The 22,969-nt window shown below is 41.2% G+C and overlaps 1 protein-coding gene across 5 annotated transcripts in view; it reads left to right on the top strand.

The window, feature by feature from the left end:
• Nucleotides 1-22,563, top strand: part of LOC129710935 (cadherin-18-like) — a 757,826-nt gene extending 735,263 nt beyond the window's left edge. For 4 of the 5 annotated variants that reach the window (XM_055658245.1, XM_055658266.1, XM_055658256.1 and 1 more), the window contains one exon: nucleotides 17,774-22,562. In XM_055658245.1, coding sequence (XP_055514220.1) covers nucleotides 17,774-18,264 — 491 coding nt within the window. In that variant the 3' untranslated portion in view covers nucleotides 18,265-22,562. Of the gene's footprint in view, nucleotides 1-17,773 lie in introns of all 5 variants that reach the window. The other variant, XM_055658275.1, reaches the window with a different exon arrangement.
• The last annotated feature ends 406 nt before the right edge of the window (nucleotides 22,564-22,969 follow it).

Below are 22,969 nucleotides of genomic sequence, written 5' to 3'. Positions count from 1 at the left end.
AGGAAAATAACAATAATAACAATGAAAGTAAACTTGTTCCAGAGGTCTTGGGCCGGTGGAAAAAAAAGAGCAGCACAAATTGGATGATGATGAACTGGCAACTTGTTTCTGAGTCCCTCAGAAATAACTGTAGGAAGCAAATGGCTGATTAGCTCTGTCCAACGTGAATTTCACTCTAACATTTTAAAGCAGAACAATAATCCATTGCATTAAGAGGCTGAAATTGGTGTACATTTTTGTACAATCTTATTTTTCATAATCCAATCTTTCATCTGATAACTTCTGTTTGTTTCTGTTTGCGGACTTACAAAGAGACACGCACACTCGCTTGTCAGTGTGCAGCTTGTATATTCTCACTGTGACAGTGTCGTTTTCCTGCATACAGTATGCTCCAGTTTCCTCCTACATTGCAAAGATGTAAGAATTGTTAGGTTTATTAACCATTTTAAATTGCCCTCTCATGTGCAGGTAAGTAATAGAATGGTATTATTACTACAGATGCAATAATAAATGATAGTAATAGAGTGGGAAGAATTAAAAAAAAAGTATTCTAAATAGATGATTAATAGCCAGTGACTATATGCCAGTTCATTATCATCTATTATGTGCTACTTACATTTTTGATGACTGTTTTTATACTGCATCTCCCTATAACTGTGTCACATCCACACAAAAAAACAGCAAGAAAATAAAAACGAAATGCAGCAATCTTCAAATATACTTTTAACTTTTATACTTTTAACTCCAAAGACGTACAGGTTTGTAGGTTAATTGGCTTGGTAAATGTAGATATTGTCCCTAGTGTGTGTAGGATAGTGTTAATGTGCGGGCATCGCTGGTTGGCGCTGATGGCCTATTTCCATGCTGTATCTCAAAACTAATCTAAATTTATTATATCCGTGTTTTTTCCCGGTTCCAATCATTTTTGTGTCCATTTCTTACTGGGTAAGAAAACTATTTTAAATATAAAAATCAAACCTTATCTTTAAAGAAGCCACTCAAAATAAAACAATAGAAAAGTGAAGAAAGGACAGTGGAGCTAGAATGCATTATACTGAAGTTTACATGTCATTCTCAATGTGCATTTGAAAAGTGGGTCCAGCAGCCAATATACACAGGAGAAACTGAATGATCTGACATCCATACTTACGATGTGTTCATAATTGAACTTGGTGAATATCTTCCAGTCGCTCCTAGTTGATATTGCAATAATTCATGACTTTTTTATAGTATGCTCATTCTTTTAATACATCAGGAACCATAAAGTCATCCTTTAATATGAACAACAGTTCATTTAGACATGCAATATACTGACGACTATTAGGTTGAACCAAGTAAATCCAGGTCAACAGTTTGGGCCAGCTGCATAGCCATACCAAATGTCCAAGGTCAGGTGGTTTCTAAGGTCCAACTGGTGATGTTGCTGTGGCGCTTTATGAAGTGCAGAGTGGACCATGATCGCTGACAAGATTGCAGATGGTAACAAGAAAACCCCACCCATGGGCTGCTCAGGAGTCCATTTGATATATTTGCTGCCAAAATGTCTCTGATCTTCAGACATTTGGAAAATTTCTAAAAAATTAAATAAATTTAACAATATGATCCGGAAATAAACATAGTTGCATTCAGCTTAGTTTAGTTTAGTTTAGATACAGTGCAGAAACAGGCCCTTCAACCCACCAAGTCCACCCCGACCAGCGACCCCTGTACACTAACACTATCCTACACACTAGGAACCGTTTACAATCTTTATCGAAGCCAATTAACCTAAAATCCTGTACGTCTACGAGTGTGAGAGGAAACCGGAGCACCCGAGGAAACCGCACGTGGTTAGAGGGAGAACGTACAAACTCCATACGGACAGCATCTATAGTCAGGATCCAACCCTGGACTCTGGCACATTAAGGCAGCCACTCTACCACTGCACCACTGTAAAACCGATATACTTATACTTAGTGCAGAAAAAAATAGCACCATAGATATAAATTTTAACTCCAATTATGAAGTTGGAGGTGTTTTAATCATTATGTCATTTTGTCTTGCTACCTGAGAAAGCTGTTTTGCACAAACTGACACATTCTCACATCAGTAGGAGTAGTTTAAAAGTCTCACAGTTCAGATCCCACGCAAGGTCAAGTCCATAAAAATTGAAGACTCCCCCACAACTGTAAACTTTCCCATAAGATCTGTCAATCATCCCTCACATTTGGTTTGGAAACTCCAACCTGCAACTTTTTTATGAACTAATACATCAAAAGAACAGACAAATGATTAATTTGAAGCCATGACATATTTTCTCTCGAAATGCATATTGCTGTGGTTTCAGTTGCACAATAAATGCATAGAGAGGAAAGATGATCTAATAAAGATAGTAATCTATTTAGATTATCTTTGCTTTGAGGCAGAGCAGGCAAAGTAATTTGTGAAGTGTGGGATAGATCAGGTGCCCTGAGGATTTGCATGGCTTGTTTTCCCCCTCTGCAATGTTCACTCAGTGTTCCTGCTGTGACACATCTTTTCTCACATTTGATTAACCAAACACCAAATAGGATGGTTACATATTTCAAATTCAGGTAATAGCCATTCTGATACATTTCTTAAATCAGGGCTAGAAAAGAACGGAAGCTAATTCCTGAGTGCTTTGTTATGTACACCAAAATAGGATGAATTGGGAAGTACTGTTTAGGTGTCATTAAAGACCACATCATTGTTTTTATGGGATTTAATTCAACGGATATGTTAAAGATGAATTTGCACGTTGATATATTTCTCTGGAAATTCAACATTAATTTGCATACATTTAATTATTTTTGAAGCATGGTCAGTGTTTTATATGTGCAAATGGGAGAGCAATTTGCACACAGCAAGACTCCAGAAACAGCTGCTATCTGTTTTAAGTGGTGTTTGCCAGGAGATGGGGAGTTTGCCTGTTTTATTCAAATGTGTTTGCGCAATCTTTTACAACTGACTGAAACTCCCAGAGCAGACAGGAGTTTAATTTTATATCTAATTTAGAATAGAGCAACTTTGTAGCAATTAATCTTTTCAAAACAATACTGAAATGTCAACCTAGTGTAACCAAAGACTCATTTGAGAAGTTGTCAGGGATGGATCAAATTAACTTGCTTTGTCTTTTCAGTATTGCTCTATCTCCACACCATCCATATTATAAATTACACACAAAGCTGGGTGAATTTTTACAAAGGGCTAAAGTTGGGGTGACAGCGTAAAATGTACGTTTATGAACCCATTTTCTGTTCACATAATTTTAACAGTATTTGCGTTATTTTTCCGCTCATCCATCTTTGATCTGGACAATATAGGAAGTGCCCTGTCCTTTGGGCAATGGGTTTAAGTACACTGGTTGTGAGTGGCGCTTTCAAAAAGAACTAGAATTCCAGTCATAGTAAGGACTCCTGGCTTCCAAGCCAACACTACCAAAAACAATACACAGCTTTTTATGGGATCATGGAATCATAATAGAATGCAGATTCTGGCATCATGGGCAAAAATCATACTGCAGGAGCAAATCAGCACGTTACGCAGTGTCTGTGGAAGGAATTAACTGTTTTATAATTTAACATTAAAGGATTGAGAAGACAAATTGTGTTGGGAGGGAACAGTCAGATTATCTGACATTGCATGAAGAAAGTGGGTCTGTGCCTGATTTGGAGCAATTTGAATGTTCTGGAGGCATGGGTGAAAAAAATATTAGGAAGTAGTGAGGCTTACGAATTGAAATAGAAGGATAGGAAATTTAACTTGGAGACACTGCTCAACACTCATGTTATGGGTAAACGATTCATAGTCTGAATTAGAACGTTGCAGGATTTTAAGCAAGCTGAATTTCAAGGATGGTAGGAAATAAAAATCAAGTCAGGTGAGCTTTGCAGTATGCGGGTGATATGGATGAGAATTTCACCAGCAGATGTGCTGAGGTGTGGAAGAAATAAAGGGTCAAATAGATAACAAATTAGCTGTTCAACCTGGGACAATGCCCAGTGAGGCAGGTGGAATTAATTGATGGCAATGACCAGATTCATATTCAAAATAATAAGTGTCCGGGGGGGGGGGGGGGGGGGGGGGGGGGGGGGGGGGGGGGGGGGGTGGGTGATTGGCAGTCACTGAGAGGTACGTTGTTGAGTAGAGTGACAGCCGCCGGAAAGAAGCTGTTCCTCGACCTGCTGGTTCGGCAACGGAGAGACCTGTAGCGCCTCCCGGATGGTAGGAGGGTAAACAGTCCATGGTTGGGGTGAGAGCAGTCCTTGGCGATGCTGAGCGCCCTCCGCAGACAGCACTTGCTTTGGACAGACTCAATGGAGGGGAGCGTGGAACCGGTGATGCGTTGGGCAATTTTCACCACCCTCTGCAATGCCTTCCGGTCGGAGACAGAGCAGTTGCCATACCATACTGTGATGCAGTTGGTAAGGATGCTCTCGATGGTGCAGCGGTAGAAGTTCACCAGGATCTGAGGAGACAGATGGACCTTCTTCAGTCTCCTCAGGAAGAAGAGACGCTGATGAGCCTTCTTGATCAGAGTAGAGGTATTGTGGGTCCAAGAGAGGTCATCGGAGATGTTGACTCCCAGGAACCTGAAGCTAGAAACACGTTCCACCTCCGTCCCGTTAATGTGGATGGGGGTGTGCGTGCCGCCTCTGGACTTCCTGAAGTCTACAATGAGCTCCTTGGTCTTCTTGGAGTTAAGGGCCAGGTTGTTGTCAGCGCACCATGCTGCTAAGTGCTGGACCTCCTCCCTGTAGGCCAGCTCATCGTTGTTGCTGATGAGGCCAATCACCGTTGTATCATCTGAATACTTGATGATGGTGTTAGTACCATGTACAGGTGTGCAGTCATAGTTGACGAGGGAGTAGAGGAGGGGGCTCAGCACACAGCCCTGAGGAACGCCGGTGTTCAGGGTGAGGGTTGAAGAGGTGTGCTTGTCTAACCTCACAGACTGGGGTCTGTTGGTTAGAAAATCCAATATCCAGTTGCAGAGGGAGGGGTCAATGCCCAGGTTACCGAGTTTGGCGATCAGTTTTGATGGAATAATGGTGTTGAATGCTGAGCTGTAATCGATGAACAGCATTCTTACATAAGTGTCTCTGTTGTCGAGGTGGGAGAGGGCGGAGTGAAGTGCCGTTGAGATGGCATCCTCCGTACTCCTGTTCTTGCGGTAGGCAAACTGATAGGGATCCCGTGTGGGGGGTAGGCAGCTTTTGAGGTGTGCCAGGACCAGCCTCTCGAAGCACTTGGTGATGATGGGGGTAAGTGCAACTGGGCGGAAGTCGTTGAGGCTTGCCGCAGTGGAGTGTTTTGGCACTGGCACGATGGAGGTGGCTTTAAGGCAAGTGGGGACAACTGCTTGGGCAAGTGACAGGTTGAAGATGTCAGTCCAGACATCTGTCAGCTGCGCAGCACAGGCTCTGAGCACGTGCCCGGGGGTGCCGTCAGGGCCAGCAGCCTTACGTGCATTAGTCCTACTCAGTGCCACGTACACATCGTAGGGGGTGAGTGTGAGGGGTTGGTGATCGGCAGGTAGCACAGCCTTGATGGCTGTCTCTAGATTGTCCCTGTCGAAGCGGCCATAGAAGTGATTAAGCTCCTCAAGGAAGGAGGCGTCGCTGGATGTGGGGGTGATGTTGGAGGGTCTGTAGTCCGTGATGGCCTGGATGCCTTGCCACATGCGTCGGGGGTCGGAGTTGTTGTTGAAGTGCTCCTCAATCCTGAGCTTATGGCAGTGCTTGGCCTTCCTGATGCCCCTCTTCAGGTTAGCCCTGGATGTACTGTAGGCTCGAGCATCGCCTGACCTGAAAACGGTGTCCCGTGCTTTCAGCAGTAGCCTGACCTCGCTGTTCATCCATGGCTTCTGATTCGGGTATATGGTCACGTGTTTGAGGGAGGTGACACTATTGATGGTGGAGCTAATAAAGTCCAGAATAGAGGATGTGTAGGAATCAATGTCCGTGTGAGAGTCAAGAGCACCATTGGCTCAAGGTGCGACGGAGATGCTCATCCAAACTTTTGCATGCTTGAGACAATATGGAAGATATCAATGTATCATTAACTGTGAAACTAAGTAAATTAAATTTGGGTTAGGTAATAATGTATTTAGCGCTAACCAAGAGATTGTGTATGCTCGTAATGCTAAGTACTCATTTCCAATTTATTTAGTAATCATGCATTGTACATTTTGAAGCAGTCAGGCAGATGATTGAAAGAGAAAATGTCAACACGGATATTAGCCAGGATGAAGGTTCACAATGAACAGTGTGTTTGGAGTATTTTATTGTTTTAAACAGATGTCCTGTTTCACTTGCTTGCAATTAACATAATTGAAATTTGTATCGGCAGTATCCCTAGCAGGTGTTTGAAATGCTTTGTTGCGTAAATGTTGTTCAGTCAATAGCTAGCTGATCTGTACATTGTCTTATCTAATAAGTCATTTTTCTAGGTTGTAAAAAGGCTAGTATTATCCCCACGGAGAACAGCGGTCACCAGCCATTGCGTTGTAATAACTTATTACCGCCTATTCAACCTAAATCGTCTTATCATAAAAGATAAGTGCATGACTGATTATGATCAATAGCCTGGTTCCTGGCAGAAAATGTAATTTTCTACCAGGACACAATAAAAGGATTCATGGGGATGATAGACACCAATACTATAGGAAAATAAAACAATAATTCTCTCAGCAAGTTCTGCAGGGATAAGATTATCGTTATTAAGTATGCTTGACATAGTATGCTGGGACAAAGGAAACAATCACTGGAACGATGACCTTTGGGAAATCTAAATGTAGACCGTTAATAATTCAAGTTTTTTTTTCTGTTGTTATGATTTTTATGTAGCTTGAAAATATTTATTCCCCCAAAAGGAATGAAAATGAAAAATAAACAAATGATTTAGAAAGTATTCTTTCTTTCAACAAATAACAATTTTCAGAAGGGAAGATTTTGGAAACTTCATAATTATGAAACTAAATCATAAGCAAGTTGATAAGAGGGTATGCCATGTTTCAAAAGGATTTGAGTTTGTTTATTGTGATAGAAAGTAATGGGCACTTGGGATTAATTACAAAGCAGTAAATGATGGGAAGATTTATTTGACATATATGTTAACTAAATTGTAAAATGATTTTACTGCACTAAAGTTACTGCAGGCGATCAATTACATTGTATGTATTAAATCAATTTACCATAAACATTATGGAGGGTTTAGTTTAGTTTTGTACCATGAGTATCTTTGGAAATGAATGTTGATCACTGATCCATTCCGTCTTGTTGAAGATCAGAGACTTCTGCACTGAATGAATCATTATTCAGAGTTCCCTTGACAAATGGAAGCTGGTTGTTCAAAAATAATCTGGACAGTGAATGACCACATTATTTTTCTACAAACCCAATCAGTCTATAAATAATCTCTCCATTCCAGAGACAGACTATCCAATCAGTTAATCCCCTAAAGGCCTTCATAGTGCTGGTAGTAACAGAACTCCAGTATAATTCATTGGTTTGTTGGTTTGTAACGGGTTCTATTTTGCGAAAATTTGTTTAGGTTTATTGTGAATTTACTCCTCCACCCTTTGCCGTAACTGAGACATTTTTACATATTCCTGTAGAGTTTTTCCTCCTCCACATTTTATTTTGAAAATTAGAAAATTTTATTATTAATTTCCCTGCTTTTTTAGTAAAAAACATTTTAAAAAATTAAAAATCAAGCTGCTGCACGAGTCACAGAGCCATCTCACAGATGTGCAATCACAATGGAATTAATTTACATATGATATGACATCACAATGGGACAGGTATGGGAGATTACAATCTTCACGTGGTCTGGCATGCACAATCAAATAAGATCAAATGGAGCAAGTTGTCCCAACCCCCTCCCTATCTACACCCTACCTCCAGGGATATTCAATATTCAGGAGGGATAGACAGAAAGGAAAAGGAGGTGGGGTAGCGTTGCTGGTTAGAGAGGAGATTAACGCAATAGAAAGGAAGGACATTAGCTTGGAGGATGTGAAATCGATATGCGTAGAGCTGCGAAACACTAAGGGGCAGAAAACACTAGTGTGAGTTGTGTACAGGCCACCTAACAGTAGTAGTGGAGTTGGGGCTGGCATCAAACAGGAAATTGGAAATGCGTGCAACAAAGGTAAAACAGTTATAATGGGTGACTTCAATCTACATATAGATTGGGGGAATCAAATTGGCAAGGTTGCTGAGGAAGAGGATTTCCTGGAATGTATGCGGGATAGTTTTCTAAACCAACATGTAGAGGAATCAACGAGAGAGCAGGCTATTCTAAACTGGGTATTGAGTAATGAGGAAGGGTTAGTTAGCAGTCTTGTTGTACGTGCCCCCTTGGGCAAGAATGACCATAATATGGTTGAGTTCTTCATTAGAATGGAGAGTGACATTGTTAATTCAGAAACATGGGTATTGAACTTAAAGAAAGGTAACTTTGAGGGTATGAAACGTGAATTGGCCAAGATAGACTGGCAATTGATTCTTAAAGGGTTGACGGTGGATATGCAATGGAAGGCATTTAAAGACTGTGTGGATGAACTACAACAATTGTTCATCCCAGTTTGGCAAATGAATAAATCAGGGAAGGTAGTGCATCCGTGAATAACAAAGGAAATCAGGGATAGTAACCATATAACCATATAACCATATAACAATTACAGCACGGAAACAGGCCATCTCGACCCTTCTAGTCCATGCCGAACACATAATCTCCCCTAGTCCCATATACCTGCGTTCAGACCATAACCCTCCATTCCCTTCCCATCCATATAACTATCCAATTTATTTTTAAATGATAAAAACAAACCTGCCTCCACCACCTTCACTGGAAGCTCATTCCACACAGCTACCACTCTCTGAGTAAAGAAGTTCCCCCTCATGTTACCACTAAACTTCAGTCCCTTAATTCTCAAGTCATGTCCCCTTGTTTGAATCTTCCCTACTCTCAGTGGGAAAAGCTTTTCCACATCAACTCTGTCTATCCCTCTCATCATTTTAAAAACCTCTATCAAGTCTCCCCTTAACCTTCTGCGCTCCAAAGAATAAAGCCCTAACTTGTTCAACCTTTCTCTGTAACTTAGTTGCTGAAACCCAGGCACCATTCTGGTAAATCTCCTCTGTACTCTCTCTTTTTTGTTGACATCCTCCCTATAATTAGGCGACCAAAATTGTACACCATACTCCAGAATTGGCCTCACCAATGCCTTGTACAATTTTAACATTACATCCCAACTTCTATACTCAATGCTCTGATTTATAAAGGCCAGCACACCAACAGCTTTCTTTACCACCCTATCTACATGAGATTCCACTTTCAGGGAACTGTGCACAGTTATTCCCAGATCCCTCTGTTCACCTACATTCTTCAATTCCCTACCATTTACCATGTACGTCCTATTTTGATTTGTCCTGCCAAGATGTAGCACCTCACACTTATCAGCATTAAACTCCATCTGCCATCTTTCAGCCCACTCTTCCAACTGGCATAAATCTCTCTGTAGACTTTGAAACTCTACTTCATTACCCGCAACCCCACCTATCTTAGTATCATCTGCATACTTACTAATCCAATTTACCACACCATCATCCAGATCATTGATGTACATGACAAACAACAGTGGACCCAACACAGATCCCTGTGGCACCCCACTCGTCACTGGCCTCCAACCTGACAAACAACCATCCACCATTACTCTCTGGCATCTCCCATTCAGCCACTGTTGAATCCATCTTGCTACTCCACCATTAATACCCCAACCATTGAACCTTCTTAACCAACCTTCCATGAGGAACCTTGTCAAAGGCCTTACTGAAGTCCATATACACAACATCCACTGCTTTACCCTCATCAATTTCCCGAGTAACATCTTCAAAAAATTCAAGAAGATTAGCTAAACATGACCTTCCAGGCACAAATCCATGTTGACTGTTCCTAATCAGACCCTGTTTATCCAGATGCTTATATATATTATCTCTAAGTATTCTTTCCACTAATTTGCCCACCACTGACGTCAAACTAACAGGTCTATAATTGCTAGGTTTGCTCTTAGACCCCTTTTTAAACAATGGAACAACATGCGCAGTACGCCAATCCTCCGGTACTATTCCCATTTCTAATGATATTTGAAATATTTCTGTCATAGCCCCTGCTATTTCTACACTAACTTCCCTCAATGTCCTAGGGAATATCCTTTCTGGACCTGGAGACTTATCCACTTTTATATTTCACAAAAGTGTCAGTACGTCCTCTTCTTTGAATCTCATAGTTTCCATAGCTACTCTACTTGTTTCCCTTACCTCACATAATTCAATATCCTTCTCTTTGGTGAATACCGAAGAAAAGAAATTGTTCAATATCTCCCCCATCCCTTTTGGCTCTGCAGATAGCTGTCCAATCTGACTCTCTAATGGATCAATTGTATCCCTCATTATCCTTTTGCTATTAATATTGCTGTAGAAACCCTTTGGATTTACTTTCAAATTACCTGCCAAAGCAACCTCATATCTTTTTTTAGCTTTTCTAATTTATTTTGTTAAGATTCTTTTTACATTCTTTATACTCCTCAAGCACCTCATTTACTCCATGCTACCTATAATTATTGTGGATCTCTCTCTTTTTCCGAACCAAGTGTCCAATTTCCCATGAAAAACATGGCTCTTTCCAATTTTTACTATTTCCTTTCAACCGAACAGGGACATAAAGATTCTGTACTCTTAAAATTTCACCTTTAAATGTCCTCCATTTCTCTTTCACACCTTTCCCATAAAACAAACTGTCCCAATTTACTCCTTTTAAATCCTTTCGCATCTCATCAAAGTTAGCCTTTCTCCAATCAAAAATCTCAACCCTAGGTCCAGTTCTGACCCTCTCCATAATTATATTGAAACTAATGGTATTGTGATCACTGGTCCCGAACTGTTCCCCAACGCTTACCTCTGCCACCTGACCCATCTCATTTCCTAACAGGAGGTCCAGCACTGCCCCTTCTCTAGTAGGTACTTCTACGTATTGCTACAAAAAACTATCCTGCACACATTTTACAAACTGCAACCCATCCAGCCCATTTAGTTTCTCCAGCAATGTTGTGGCCTATTTCCTTCGCTCCATAGCTGCTGCTGCACCCGCTGAGTTTCTCCAGCAATTTTGTGTACCAGCCCATTTCCAGAATGTGTTTCCCAGTCTGTGTGGAAAATTGAAATCTCGCACAATCACTACCTTGTGCTTACTACTAATACCTGCATACAGAAATGCTATCCTCTATATGTAACGCTATCCTCTTTATGCTTGAGTGAGTGTCAACACCTCTCAGCCCACAATATCCATGCCGAATATACTGCCAAGTTAAACTTGGATGCATGTGATCCATATCCCTCAATTTGCTGCATATCCTTGCGCCTGTCCAAAGCCTCTTAAACACAACTATCATATCTGCCTCCAGCACCACTTTGCAGCACACATTCCAGGCATCCAACATGCCCCTCACATCTCCGTTAAGCTGCCCCTGTCACCTTAAAACGATGTCCTCTAGTTTTTGATATTTCCATCCTGGAATAAATGTTCTGATAGTCTACCCAATCTATGCCTCTTTTAAAGTAATATACTTCTATCAGGTCTCCCCATAACCTCTGATGCTCCAAAGAAAACAATGCAGGTTTGGCCAATTTCTTCTTATAGATATTACTCACTAATGCACCGTGTTCAAAACCTCCACAACTTTCCTGTAATGGGGCAACAAGATCTGCAAATGCAGACTAACCAAAGATTTTTAAAGCTGCAACATGACTTCCTGACTCCCATACTCCAATGCCCCAAATGATGAATGCATACTTTACCACTGATTTTACTTCAGCTCCACAGTTGCTGCAGGTTGAACAGTTTCCTACTTTAGCTTTAGGTTAGCTCCCACTTCAGCAGGATGGTCACAGGAACTGTGATGCAACATTGTGTCATCAAAGTTTGCCGCAATAATTTCTCAATGATGTAACCTTGGTGGATGTCCGCCTTTGTTAAGATTGGTTCTGCTTTAGACTCATTGGTTTGGATTGTGGCTGGCTTGCACTCACAAGGCAAACAATATCTGGAGGTTAAATTTCTGCGGGCAGCCATATTTCAGGAAGCTACAACCTAGTCCCTCCCCATTGACGGGCAGTAGCTTCACTGAGATCCAAGAAATGTCATGGTTCTTAGCTGGTGTTGCTCCTTGCATTTCTATGGGGGACGTTACGCAGTGAACCTCAAGCATGTGCAGACATCAAGGTGCAGTTCATGAACAAGTTGCAGACATAATCCAGGCTGACATTCCATTGCACAATAGTTGTGTTTTTATGTCAGGCTTTAGATTAGAAAGATCAGCGGCACTGTTTCCAATGTGAAGCAGCTGGATATAGAAAGAATTATACTTAGTGTGGTGATTTACATTGTACAAAAGCTTAAAAGTTTAGAATCATAAAGAAACTGTGTTCATTAAATAGAAATTACAGTTGACTGAAAGATCACTGAGCCAGAGATTAAAGAAAAGTTATGAATCATGCAATAATGTATGTTAATATCTTTTCAGTATATGTACAAAATCATGGTAGAATTTGCCGTAAATTCCCCTTTTATTAAGTTTTTTACAGAATTTAAAATATCTGCCATTGCATTATTATATGATATAATTAGTCTTAAATTATCTAATATTTTACATTTTTATATCAGTAGTTTTATATTGGCATAATTTATCTTTATGCCTGTATCACTTTTACTATCATAGTAAATTAGTTTCAGATTATTTGTAAATTAATCCTATTAATTGTTAAAATTCTTTAATTCAAACCCGTTTTACTGCTTTGATGTATGTAAATTACAGACAGCTTTGTATCGCTGATCGTAGTTTAAATTAACAATTTATTCTGTAGGTTGCCTTCACCTCCATTGCCTAGAGGCCTGGATATTAAGAGGATTATCAGGCGTTACCTATGCTACTGATTGAAAGTTTAGACATGAAAGCTTAAAGTTGCTTCAGTATGAATAGTAATCTTGGAATGTCTTGAAATGTTTCTGAATATCTGACACTCAAGGTCTTTGGCAGATGACTAAACCAAGAGACCTGATCTATCCAGACAAAAACATTTCACAACTGTTTCTTGAGAGCAGCTTGATCTGGATTCTGTGACATGACATTATTTAGAGTCATAGATTCGTACAGTGTCGAAACAGGCCCTTCGGCCCACCTTTCCCACACTGACCAACCTGTTCCATCTATGCCAGTTCCAACCGCCTGCGTTTGGCCCCTATCCCCCCAAACCTGTCCTATCCATGTATCTGTCTAATTCTTTCTTAAACATTGCTATAGTCTCTCCCTCAACAATGTTCTCCATCAGCTCATTCCATACACCCACTACCCTTTGTGTGAAAAAGTTACCCTTCAGATTCCTATTACATTTTTCCCTCTTCACTGTAAACCTATGTCCTCTGGTTCTCGATTTCACTACTCTGGGCAAGAAATACTGTGCATCTACCAAATCTATTCCTCTCATGATTTCAAACACCCCTATAAGATCACCCCTCATCCTCCTGCGACCCAAGGAATAGAGAACCAGCCTGCTCAACCTGCCTATAGCTTAGACCCTCAAGTCCTGGCAAAATCCTCGTAAATCTTCTCTGTACCCTTTACAGCTTGACAACATGTTTCGGTGCCCAGAATTCAACACAATACTCTAAATGTGGCCTCACCAATGTCTCATGTAACTGCAACATGACCTCCCAACCTCTATACTAAATACTCAGACTGATGAAGAGCAATGTGCCAAAAGCATTTATGCTGAACCTATCTATCTGTGACACCACCTTCAAGGAATTATGTGTGAAAAAACTTGTCACTATGTAGTCACAAAAAACTTGTCACACTGTATCTGCCTGGGAGCACAAATTGAATTTAGGGGATCCATAACGTGTCTGCATAAAATTGATTGCTAAGTCAGCATCCAGCATTGGGATAATATTGCTGATGGCAAGATCTCGCCATAGCCTTCTTCCCTGCACTCATTTTCCTTAATTTACTTCCACAAGATCGAATAAAATAAGATGTTTACTGAACATGTCACCTGTTCATGAGATTTTAGAGATACAGCGTGGAAACAGGCCTTTCGGACCACCGCGCTGTCTAATGATCACCCCGTACATTGGCACTATCCTACACACTAGGGACAATTTACAATTTAGCCTACAATCCTGTACGTCTTTCCAGTGTGCAGGGAAACCAAAGAACGTGGAGAAAATCCACGCGGTCACAGGGAGAAAGCACAAAGCCGCACACACTGCACCCGTAGTCAGAATCGAACACAGGTCTCTGGCGCTGTAGGGCAGACACTCTACCACTGCATTACTGTGTTGCCCTATCCCCAATTCTCTGTCCACACATCACAACTGAGCTTGAACATCGCATAGTTTATGGGATAAATCACATGTAACTATATTTAAGGTTACTGTGTTGTTCATTCCAAATTAGAGATTATTGAGTCAAAAAAGGGGTGGACATTTCTCTAATGAGCAAGTTAATATTAATGAAGAAGGCTATCAGAAGTCATTGGTAGACTCATTGGTAGAGCTGGTTAATCCAAGGAAAGAATGGGATGCCAACTGGCCTTGAAAGAGACAGAACTTCATTTGGACTTTTCCAAATTAATCAGGCCAGCCACCTCAGGAATTCACATTTTCTTTGGCTCAGCATAGTATAACATGAGAGTCCCCAGTGAGAATGGATATATCTGCCTCTTTCACATGCAACAGTATCCACGTGAGGACAACAGCTGATTGCCTAAAGCAAGAGTTTATTTGTAACATTTTGAATCACCCAGTTTCTCCCCCACCTTTACACAGGTAGCTGAGAAAAAGTGGTTTCTTGATGGATGGAGACTGCTGTTACTGCCATCCTCACACCCCATGAAAGCTAGGAACCAGAGATGTAGCTCTGGTGGCATGCACACCTGACAGCTCCTTGCAAATGTAAAGCTATTTTGCACTGCCATTCATAATCTGGGAATGTCCATACTTGAGATTTCGGTTGATGTAATGAGATTTTCAAGACCCAAATTTATTAAAGGTCTGGATCCTCATGGTTATTGGTTTCTTATGTGTCACCAAGTACACTTATTTTCACCTCGAAGCATCATGCTCAATGACATCCATTGAATGAAAGTGGTTAGGAGTATAAATATGTGTCTTCTCACTGATCAAAGGGGAATAGATGTTTGAATACCTCTACCTTGTCCTCTAAAAATAAACAGTAAGCGATATTAGAATGGGATTTTGAGCAGGTTTCAGATTAAATTATCAGTTCATAAATTCATGTGATAGGAGCAGAATTATGCCATTTAGCCCATCAAGTCTACTCTATTATTCAATCATGGCTGATCTATCTCTCCCCCTCAACCCCATTCTCCTGCCTTCTCCCCATAGCCACTGACACCCACTGAATCTATCTCTGCCTTAAAAATATCCATTGACTTGGTCTCAACAACCTTCTGTGGCAATGAATTTCACAGATTCACCACCCTCAGTGCAATGAATTATTATAAGTAGAGCAAGAGATCAAATATTGTGATTCAGTAGGATATGGATAGAGATGTAATGTGTGCGGATGAAAGACAGAGAGCTATTGAAAGAAAGTCCGATGGAAAAACAGTGTGTCATTGAGAAACTGTAGCTAGCTGGCATCTTCTATTCCCATTTTGTTAAAAAAAACTCTAAACGATGTATGTTTGGGAATTACGCCGATGTCCACTTGCTGGATTGTAACATCCTGGTTGTATCTCTTCAGCTCTCTAAGTCAGAAAGGGGAATAATCTGGAATTTAGAAGGATCCTTTTGAAACATATAAGATTATTAAGGGTTTGGACACGCTAGAGGCAGGAAACATGTCCAGAACCAGGAGCCACAGTTTAAGAATAAGGGGTAAGCCATTTAGAATGGAGATGAGGAAACACTTTTTCACACGGAGAGGGGAGAGTACGCAGCCTTGTGGTGCTCCTGTGCTGAAGGTTTGCGGGTCAGAGGTGCTTTCCCAGCCACATGCTGCTTCCTGTCTGTCAGGAAGCTGGTGATCCAACGACAGAGGGGTTCAGACACAATCACAGTCACTGTGAAAATAATCCCAAATGACCTTTCTTCATGGGACTAGCAAATGAGTGCAGTTAGCACATTATCTCAGGTGAGCCCATTTTGGCTAATCACACAATCTAACCTAAATGATTCACCAATATGGACCATCACATTTTGACCAGCAGCATGTAGGTATCCTTGCTTCATCCCCAGAAGCTATCTGTTACCACAATAATTTCCTGAAAATGAAGCACTTTTCTTGACATCGTTCCCATATAGTGGGATGGCTGGTAAGCAGACTTAAAACACAGAAACATTTTTTGAGATATGATAGTGGCATTAGACATGATATAAACTTTTAGATAGACATTTGGCGAGGCAGAGAATAGAGGTAGATAAGATTTGGTGTTGGTATCATGTCTGACAGTCATTGTGGGTCAAAAGGCCTATTCCTGTACTGTTCTATGTTCTGTGGTAATTGGATGGTAAACTGAAACTTTATAGGGATATCAGCAAATTTGCTTTCTATTTTACAATACGAGCTATTGAGTTACATAATAACAAAACATGGCCTGTTGGTAAGTGCAATGGGTTAAGTTTCTTTTTGAGAACACAGCAATTTATGAAGCAATTTATCACCAGTTCATTTGCATCAAACTCATTGCCAATCTGTTTTCAAATACGCTGATAAGAGGAAAATTAGGACACAAATCAGTTATTCAACCAATAAAATGCTTTGCCGTTTGAAAGGAAAATGAGACTGAATCTGTGAGAATTTACGAGAAACATCCACAAATTTGCACATTGGACATGAAATCGATCTAGACCACATAAATAACTGTAATTCACATTGCATTTATTTTATTCTATACATCAGTAAATCTCTTCATTGATAAATTAAAAACTAACCTCTTAGACTCTGAACAACAAACAGGGAAACTGCAACTATGTTAAAGTGCTTTGATGACATTACAATTGAGCATGGTGTGAATTCCCGGTGACTTTAATTCAGGATCGGCATTGGCCTACTTACTTCATGCACTCACATTGAGACCTATCCTTTAGAACAATTATCTTAAATTGATAATCACGTGGAGAATATAATTTACTCCCACCCCCCATTTATCGGACCCATTCAAAGATTCTATTTTGTTTTTAAGAACCAGTCAAAAGGCTGTGAATTTAAGATATCCAAGCTAACCCATCAATAGAATGTTGATAGAATAGATTACAAGCTCAGTGTTATCCTTCAAATGAAAAGACAAATCTTGTCTTCTCACAAATTAGTGGCACAATGACGAAAAGCAAGAAGGCACTTCTTCCTGATCTTTTGCCAGTATTTATCTCATTGCAATGTTACAAAAAATTGAAGAAACTTAGTCTTTTCACATTGCCAATTTTTGAAGCTTGCTATACACAATTTGGTTGCTGTGTTTCATTTTTGCAGCAACGCTCATGGAATTGTGTGATCGTTTTATGATTTTCTTTGCGTTACTTTGTTCCAATGAATACATAAGCATTGGAATTTTTGGGTGAAATTTCTCTACCACCTGGTAATTTCAGCTGAAACCGTTGAACGGGTATCTTAGCCTATTCTTGTAATTCAAATTCAAGCTCGTGATTCCCCTGACATCTCATTGCCTCCACTATCTTGTCTTTACAGCTATCATTGTTCTGTTCATCACTCTGAAGCGAGGCAAGAAAGAGACACTCATAATATCAGAAGAAGATATTAGGGAGAACGTGGTGACATATGACGATGAGGGAGGAGGGGAAGAGGACACCGAGGCATTTGATATCACAGCACTGAGAAACCCAGCGGCAGCCGAGGAAGTGAGATACCGTCGGGATGTCAGGCCAGATGTGCAACCCTTGCCTAAACAAAGACCTCTCTCCGTCCTCAACAGCCCTGACATCCATGAGTTTATTAAGCAAAAACTGCAAGAAGCAGACCTGGATCTAAGTGTTCCTCCATATGACTCTCTCCAGACATATGCATATGAAGGCCATGGATCCACAGCAGGATCGATCAGTTCATTGGATTCGCTCACTGCACAGTCAGAACAGGATTATAATTACCTTGGAGACTGGGGACTTCAGTTCAAAAAACTCTCTGAACTGTATGGAGTGGAGAAATCAGAAAGAACCACTTAGTTTTCATTACCATAGTAAAACACTGTATGTAAAACAAAAAGTCAGATTTTCATTTCTTAAGCTGCAATTGTTACACACTTTTACTGTAGCAACAAGTGCCCTTTTAATATTTTGAAACGTGGGTTCAACAAACAAGCAGAAGGAACGCATTTTGAAAATATAAAGAATAAACAAAATATTTTCCCTGGTGTATATTTTTTATTGTTTAATAAAGTTCAATGTTCCATAATAAAGACACTGTGCTATAGTTAAAAATAGGCAGTTTGATTCAATATAGATTAGCAGATAAAGTACTGGAGGTAAACATGACATTGTAGAGCTTCAGCATTGCCTTTTCATTCATCTCGGACTCCAGAACTAGATACAATGATGCAGTAAGTTACACTTCATACAAAATATAGGCAGACATATATTCCTCTAAGACCAACACAAAAAGCTGGAATAACCCAGTGGGTCAGACAGCAACTCTAGAGAAAAGGAATAGGTGACTTTTCAGGTCTAGAGTCTGAAGTCTCTGAAAGTCCGAAGAAGGGTCTCGACCCGAAATGCCACCTATCCCTTTTCTCCAGAGATGCTGTCTGATGGTTTGAGCTGTTCCAGCTTTTTGTGTCTATCTTTCGTTGAAATCAGTGACTGCAGTTCCTTCTTAAAACCCCTGTCTCACGGTGCGAGTCCACCTACGAGTGATCCTGAGTTAAAAACAAATCAAACTCGTGGTAATCACGTAGAATTAACATAGCGAGGACCTCGGAACTCACGGAAGTAACTTAGCGACTTGCAACGCTAATGGCAGGTACTCGGGAAACTTGTTAACTCGTGAAAAATTTTCAACATGTTGAAAGATTACTACGAGTCAAATTTACTCCTAAAGGAAAAATTTGAAACGTTTAAACTCGTTGTAATACCATAGTAGCCCATGAGTTTACCGTGGTGACTCTTGAGTCTACCGTGGGTTTGGCCTGAGTGCCAGAAGTGAAATGTTGAAGATTAGTCATCTCCAGAGAACTTGGATAGGTGACGTTTCGGGTCGGGACCCTTCTTCAAACTTTAGACCCTTCTTTCACCCGAAACGTCACCTGTCCATGTTCTCCACAAATACTGCCTGACACGTTGAGTTACTCCAGCACTTTGTTTTTTTTCATAAACCAGCTTCTGTAGTTCCTTGTGTTCCAAAATGCAATGCTTTATAAATGTCTAGACATGTTGCCTGTTTCGTGGAGTTACTCCAGCACTTTGCGTCTGTCTCCCTGGAGACCTCGTTTCCCACGCAATGTGACATCTACCGTGCATACATTGCCAACTGTTGTTTTGGCGGCAGCAACATAATCTCCCAGTTAGTACACTCAGTGTTGCTGAGGCCTAGTTTATGTAGAGACAAGAAACTGCAGATGCTGGAATCATGATCATAAAACACACACAAAGTGTTGGAGGAACTCACACACACTGGAGGAACTCAACGGGACAGGCAGCATCAGCGGAGGGAATGGACAGATGTTGATTCGGCTCGAAAAGAAGGGACCCGATCCGAAATGTTGCCTATCCATTCCCTCCACAGATGCTGCCTGACCCGCTGGGTTACTTCGACACTTCGGGAGTTCATGTTATAGGAGCAAAATTCGGCCATTCGACCCATCGAGTTGCTGCAACACTTTGTGTTTCGCTCAACATGCCAGCATCTGTGGTCCCCCATGTCTCCATTTGACAGCTGGAAGAACTCAGCGGGTCATGTAGTCTGAAGAAGGGCCCTGACCCGAAACCTCGCCAGCCTGTTTCCTTCCACCGATTTCATGTAGTCACTTTTCGATAAAACCTCACCGCCCCAGTTATTCCAAGTCCATTTAATTACTTTTTTTTTCATTTTTATTTAATTTTTATTAGCAGTACAGTAAATCACATTAATACATCGCATTTTTCTTATTACATTATGTTGTACCACTTCATTTTTTGAGCTTTAAAAAAGATAGAAATAAAAGAAGTAAGGAAAGTAAGCAAGAATCGTGAAGGTGCAGGAAAGTGTTAGGGGAAGAGAACCCCTTAGGGAAGGAATTAGAGAAGGAAGTAAAGAAAAGAAATAAGACCCTAGAAAGAAAAGAAAAAAAAAGAAAGGAAAATCAATCGCTCTATTGTAACACAAAACTCCGCAAAAAAGGATATACCAACCGTGTTTGTATTAAAAATTTATTTTATACCCCCCATTACCAGATCCTGGTAGCCTTTATGTTTTAACTTATTATTGCACCTTATGCTTGTAATAGTTCCATAAATGCAAACCACGTCTTTTGGAAGTGATCTGCTTTGCATTTAATTCCACGTGTCTCCATTTCATTCATTAAGTCGCCGGTACTGTCACATCGTTTTCGGTCAATACAACGGAACGGTCTGAAGAAGGGCGACAATAGACACAAAAAGCTGGAGTAACTCAGCGGGACAGGTGGCATCTCTGGAGAGAAGGAATGGGTGATGTTTCAGGTCGAGACTCTTCGACAGACTGGTAAGGGAAACGAAAGATATAGATGATGATGTATTGTAGAGAGATAAAGAACAATGAATGCAAAAAAGTAACAATGATAAAGGAAACAGACCATTGTTCGCTGTTCGTTAGGTGAAAATGAGCAGCTGGTGCGACGTGGGTGGAGGAGGGATAGACAGAGAGGGAATGCCAGGGTTACTTGAAGTGAGAGAAATCAATATTCATACCACTGGGCGGTAAACTGCCCAAGCGAAATATGAGATGCTGTTCCTCCAATTTGCATTTAGCCTCACTCTGACTGGCGAAGACCTCGGACAGAAAGGTCAGTGTGGGAATGGGAAGTGTTTGGCAACTGGGAGATCAGGTAGGTCCAGGTAGCAACCGGGAGAGTCACGATCCGAAATGTCACCCATTCCTTCTCTCCAGAGATGCTGTCTGACCCTCTGAGTTACTCCAGCTTTTGGTGTCTATCGTCAGTGCAAACCGGCATCTGCAGTTCCTTCCTACACAACAAAACAGTACGAGGAGCGGTTAATGTTAGAGGCTGCTCACTAACCTCACTATGTTTACATCGTCCTCTCTAGTAATGAATGAATATCATTTGGTTACCATATTATTGACTACAACCGCCCGTTTAAAAACACTAATGACTGCTCTTTAATTCCAGGATATTTGCCTGGAAACATATTGCATGTTTTCGTTCAGTGAGATAATTCAATTTTAATAGACTTAAAGCCCTGTCTCATGGTAGGAGCTGACCCACGAGGTACCCCGAATGAAAGACTCGTGGTTGTGTACGAGATCCCAAGTGTATGATCAAGAGTTTAACCGAGTTCCCACGGGTATGACAAGTTTGCCGTTTTCTGCGATGTTCCAAGTTCATCTCCCGAGTTACTAACTTCCTCTCCCGAGTTACTCTTGAGTAACTACCAGGGTAGTGGGAGATGGTGGCAGAAATATTGAATGGAACACAAGTCTTGCTGTATGTAGACTCTGCAGAAACCTGGTGGGTATGAGAGGTTTAGAGGGATAGAGGCCAAATGTGAGACAAGGTCATCACTCAGCCTTCTGCACTGCAAAGAAAAAAAAAACTCAAACCTATCCACCTTCTTCTTGCAACCCAAGCCCTCCAGGAAGGACCTAGCTTGGCATGAACTAGTTGGACCGAAGGGGTGGCAAATTCATTGCGAAATTCGATTTAATAACAACTGCAAGATTTTAAACGGGAAGCTTGCGCATTTGGCACTTTCATGAATGTTGAGCGTTCCCGAGAGCTTGTGAAACTAAACGGAAAATGCGATGGATAAAGTTGCATGTTAAAAACTGCAAGTTGTTAGAGAGTCGCCCGAGAGGTGGGCAGCACTGGAGCAGTGATACCCAAAGCATTTATTTCTACTTTAGTGCCAGCATAGTTCACAACACACAAGGATTATGTGTGCCATGTATTCGTGTGAATGAAGCGTGTTAGTGGGCGGGCAGTGTGTAATAAGGCAAGCAAGATGGATAACAATACCATGGGACAAACTGGAGTCATACATAAACAATAAAGAATTGGACTCGAGAATAGAAAACTCACCACTAACCAAAGCTTCGGCGGTCGCCATGTGCATGAGCGTATCGAATTTTCGCATTTAAAGCCACTGACAAAGCTGTGTGTTCCCAGGGCCAGGTAAAACATGCAGGTGGGCGGGGCTACCACCAGCGTTGCTGAGAGTGAGTTCAGTGGCTCACAAAGTCATCGATCTGTGGAGGCTCAGGCCTGGGGTGCGATCACAGATAGAATCAAACAGCCCTATTGCACTCGGAGGAGTCAGGCTCAAAGGATTCCCTTTGGGAAATAAGTATATACTTGTGGGGTTTTTGTTGTTATATTTTAACCTTTCACAGGCACCAGCGTGGGCCTATGGGAGAGGCCACGCCAGCAGTGCCTGGGACAGGTCTGCTTAGTGTATGAGCGCATGAGACAAGGCTGCATAGTGTGTGAGCATTTGGCGCACGGAGGCGGTGAGGATTTAAATCTCTAGGTAGTTGCCACAAACATAGCTGAAGTTCAGGTGGTTTTGCTGTGGTGCCGTGCTGTGTATTTCTTCCAGGACAATGCCATGGACAAGACGACCAAGGGAAAGAGGCAAGCCACAAGAAAATCGGTAGACAGCTGTGGGAGTGTGGTCTGTGAATGGCTGCCTCATACCCCTGCATAGTCGCCGGCCAGGAGTGGGATGACTGCAGACTTGG

The sequence above is a fragment of the Leucoraja erinacea genome, chromosome 2 (genome assembly GCF_028641065.1).
Source record: "Leucoraja erinacea ecotype New England chromosome 2, Leri_hhj_1, whole genome shotgun sequence".
In the NCBI taxonomy this organism is placed as follows: domain Eukaryota; kingdom Metazoa; phylum Chordata; class Chondrichthyes; order Rajiformes; family Rajidae; genus Leucoraja; species Leucoraja erinaceus.
This window is presented reverse-complemented; position numbering and strand designations above follow the sequence as displayed.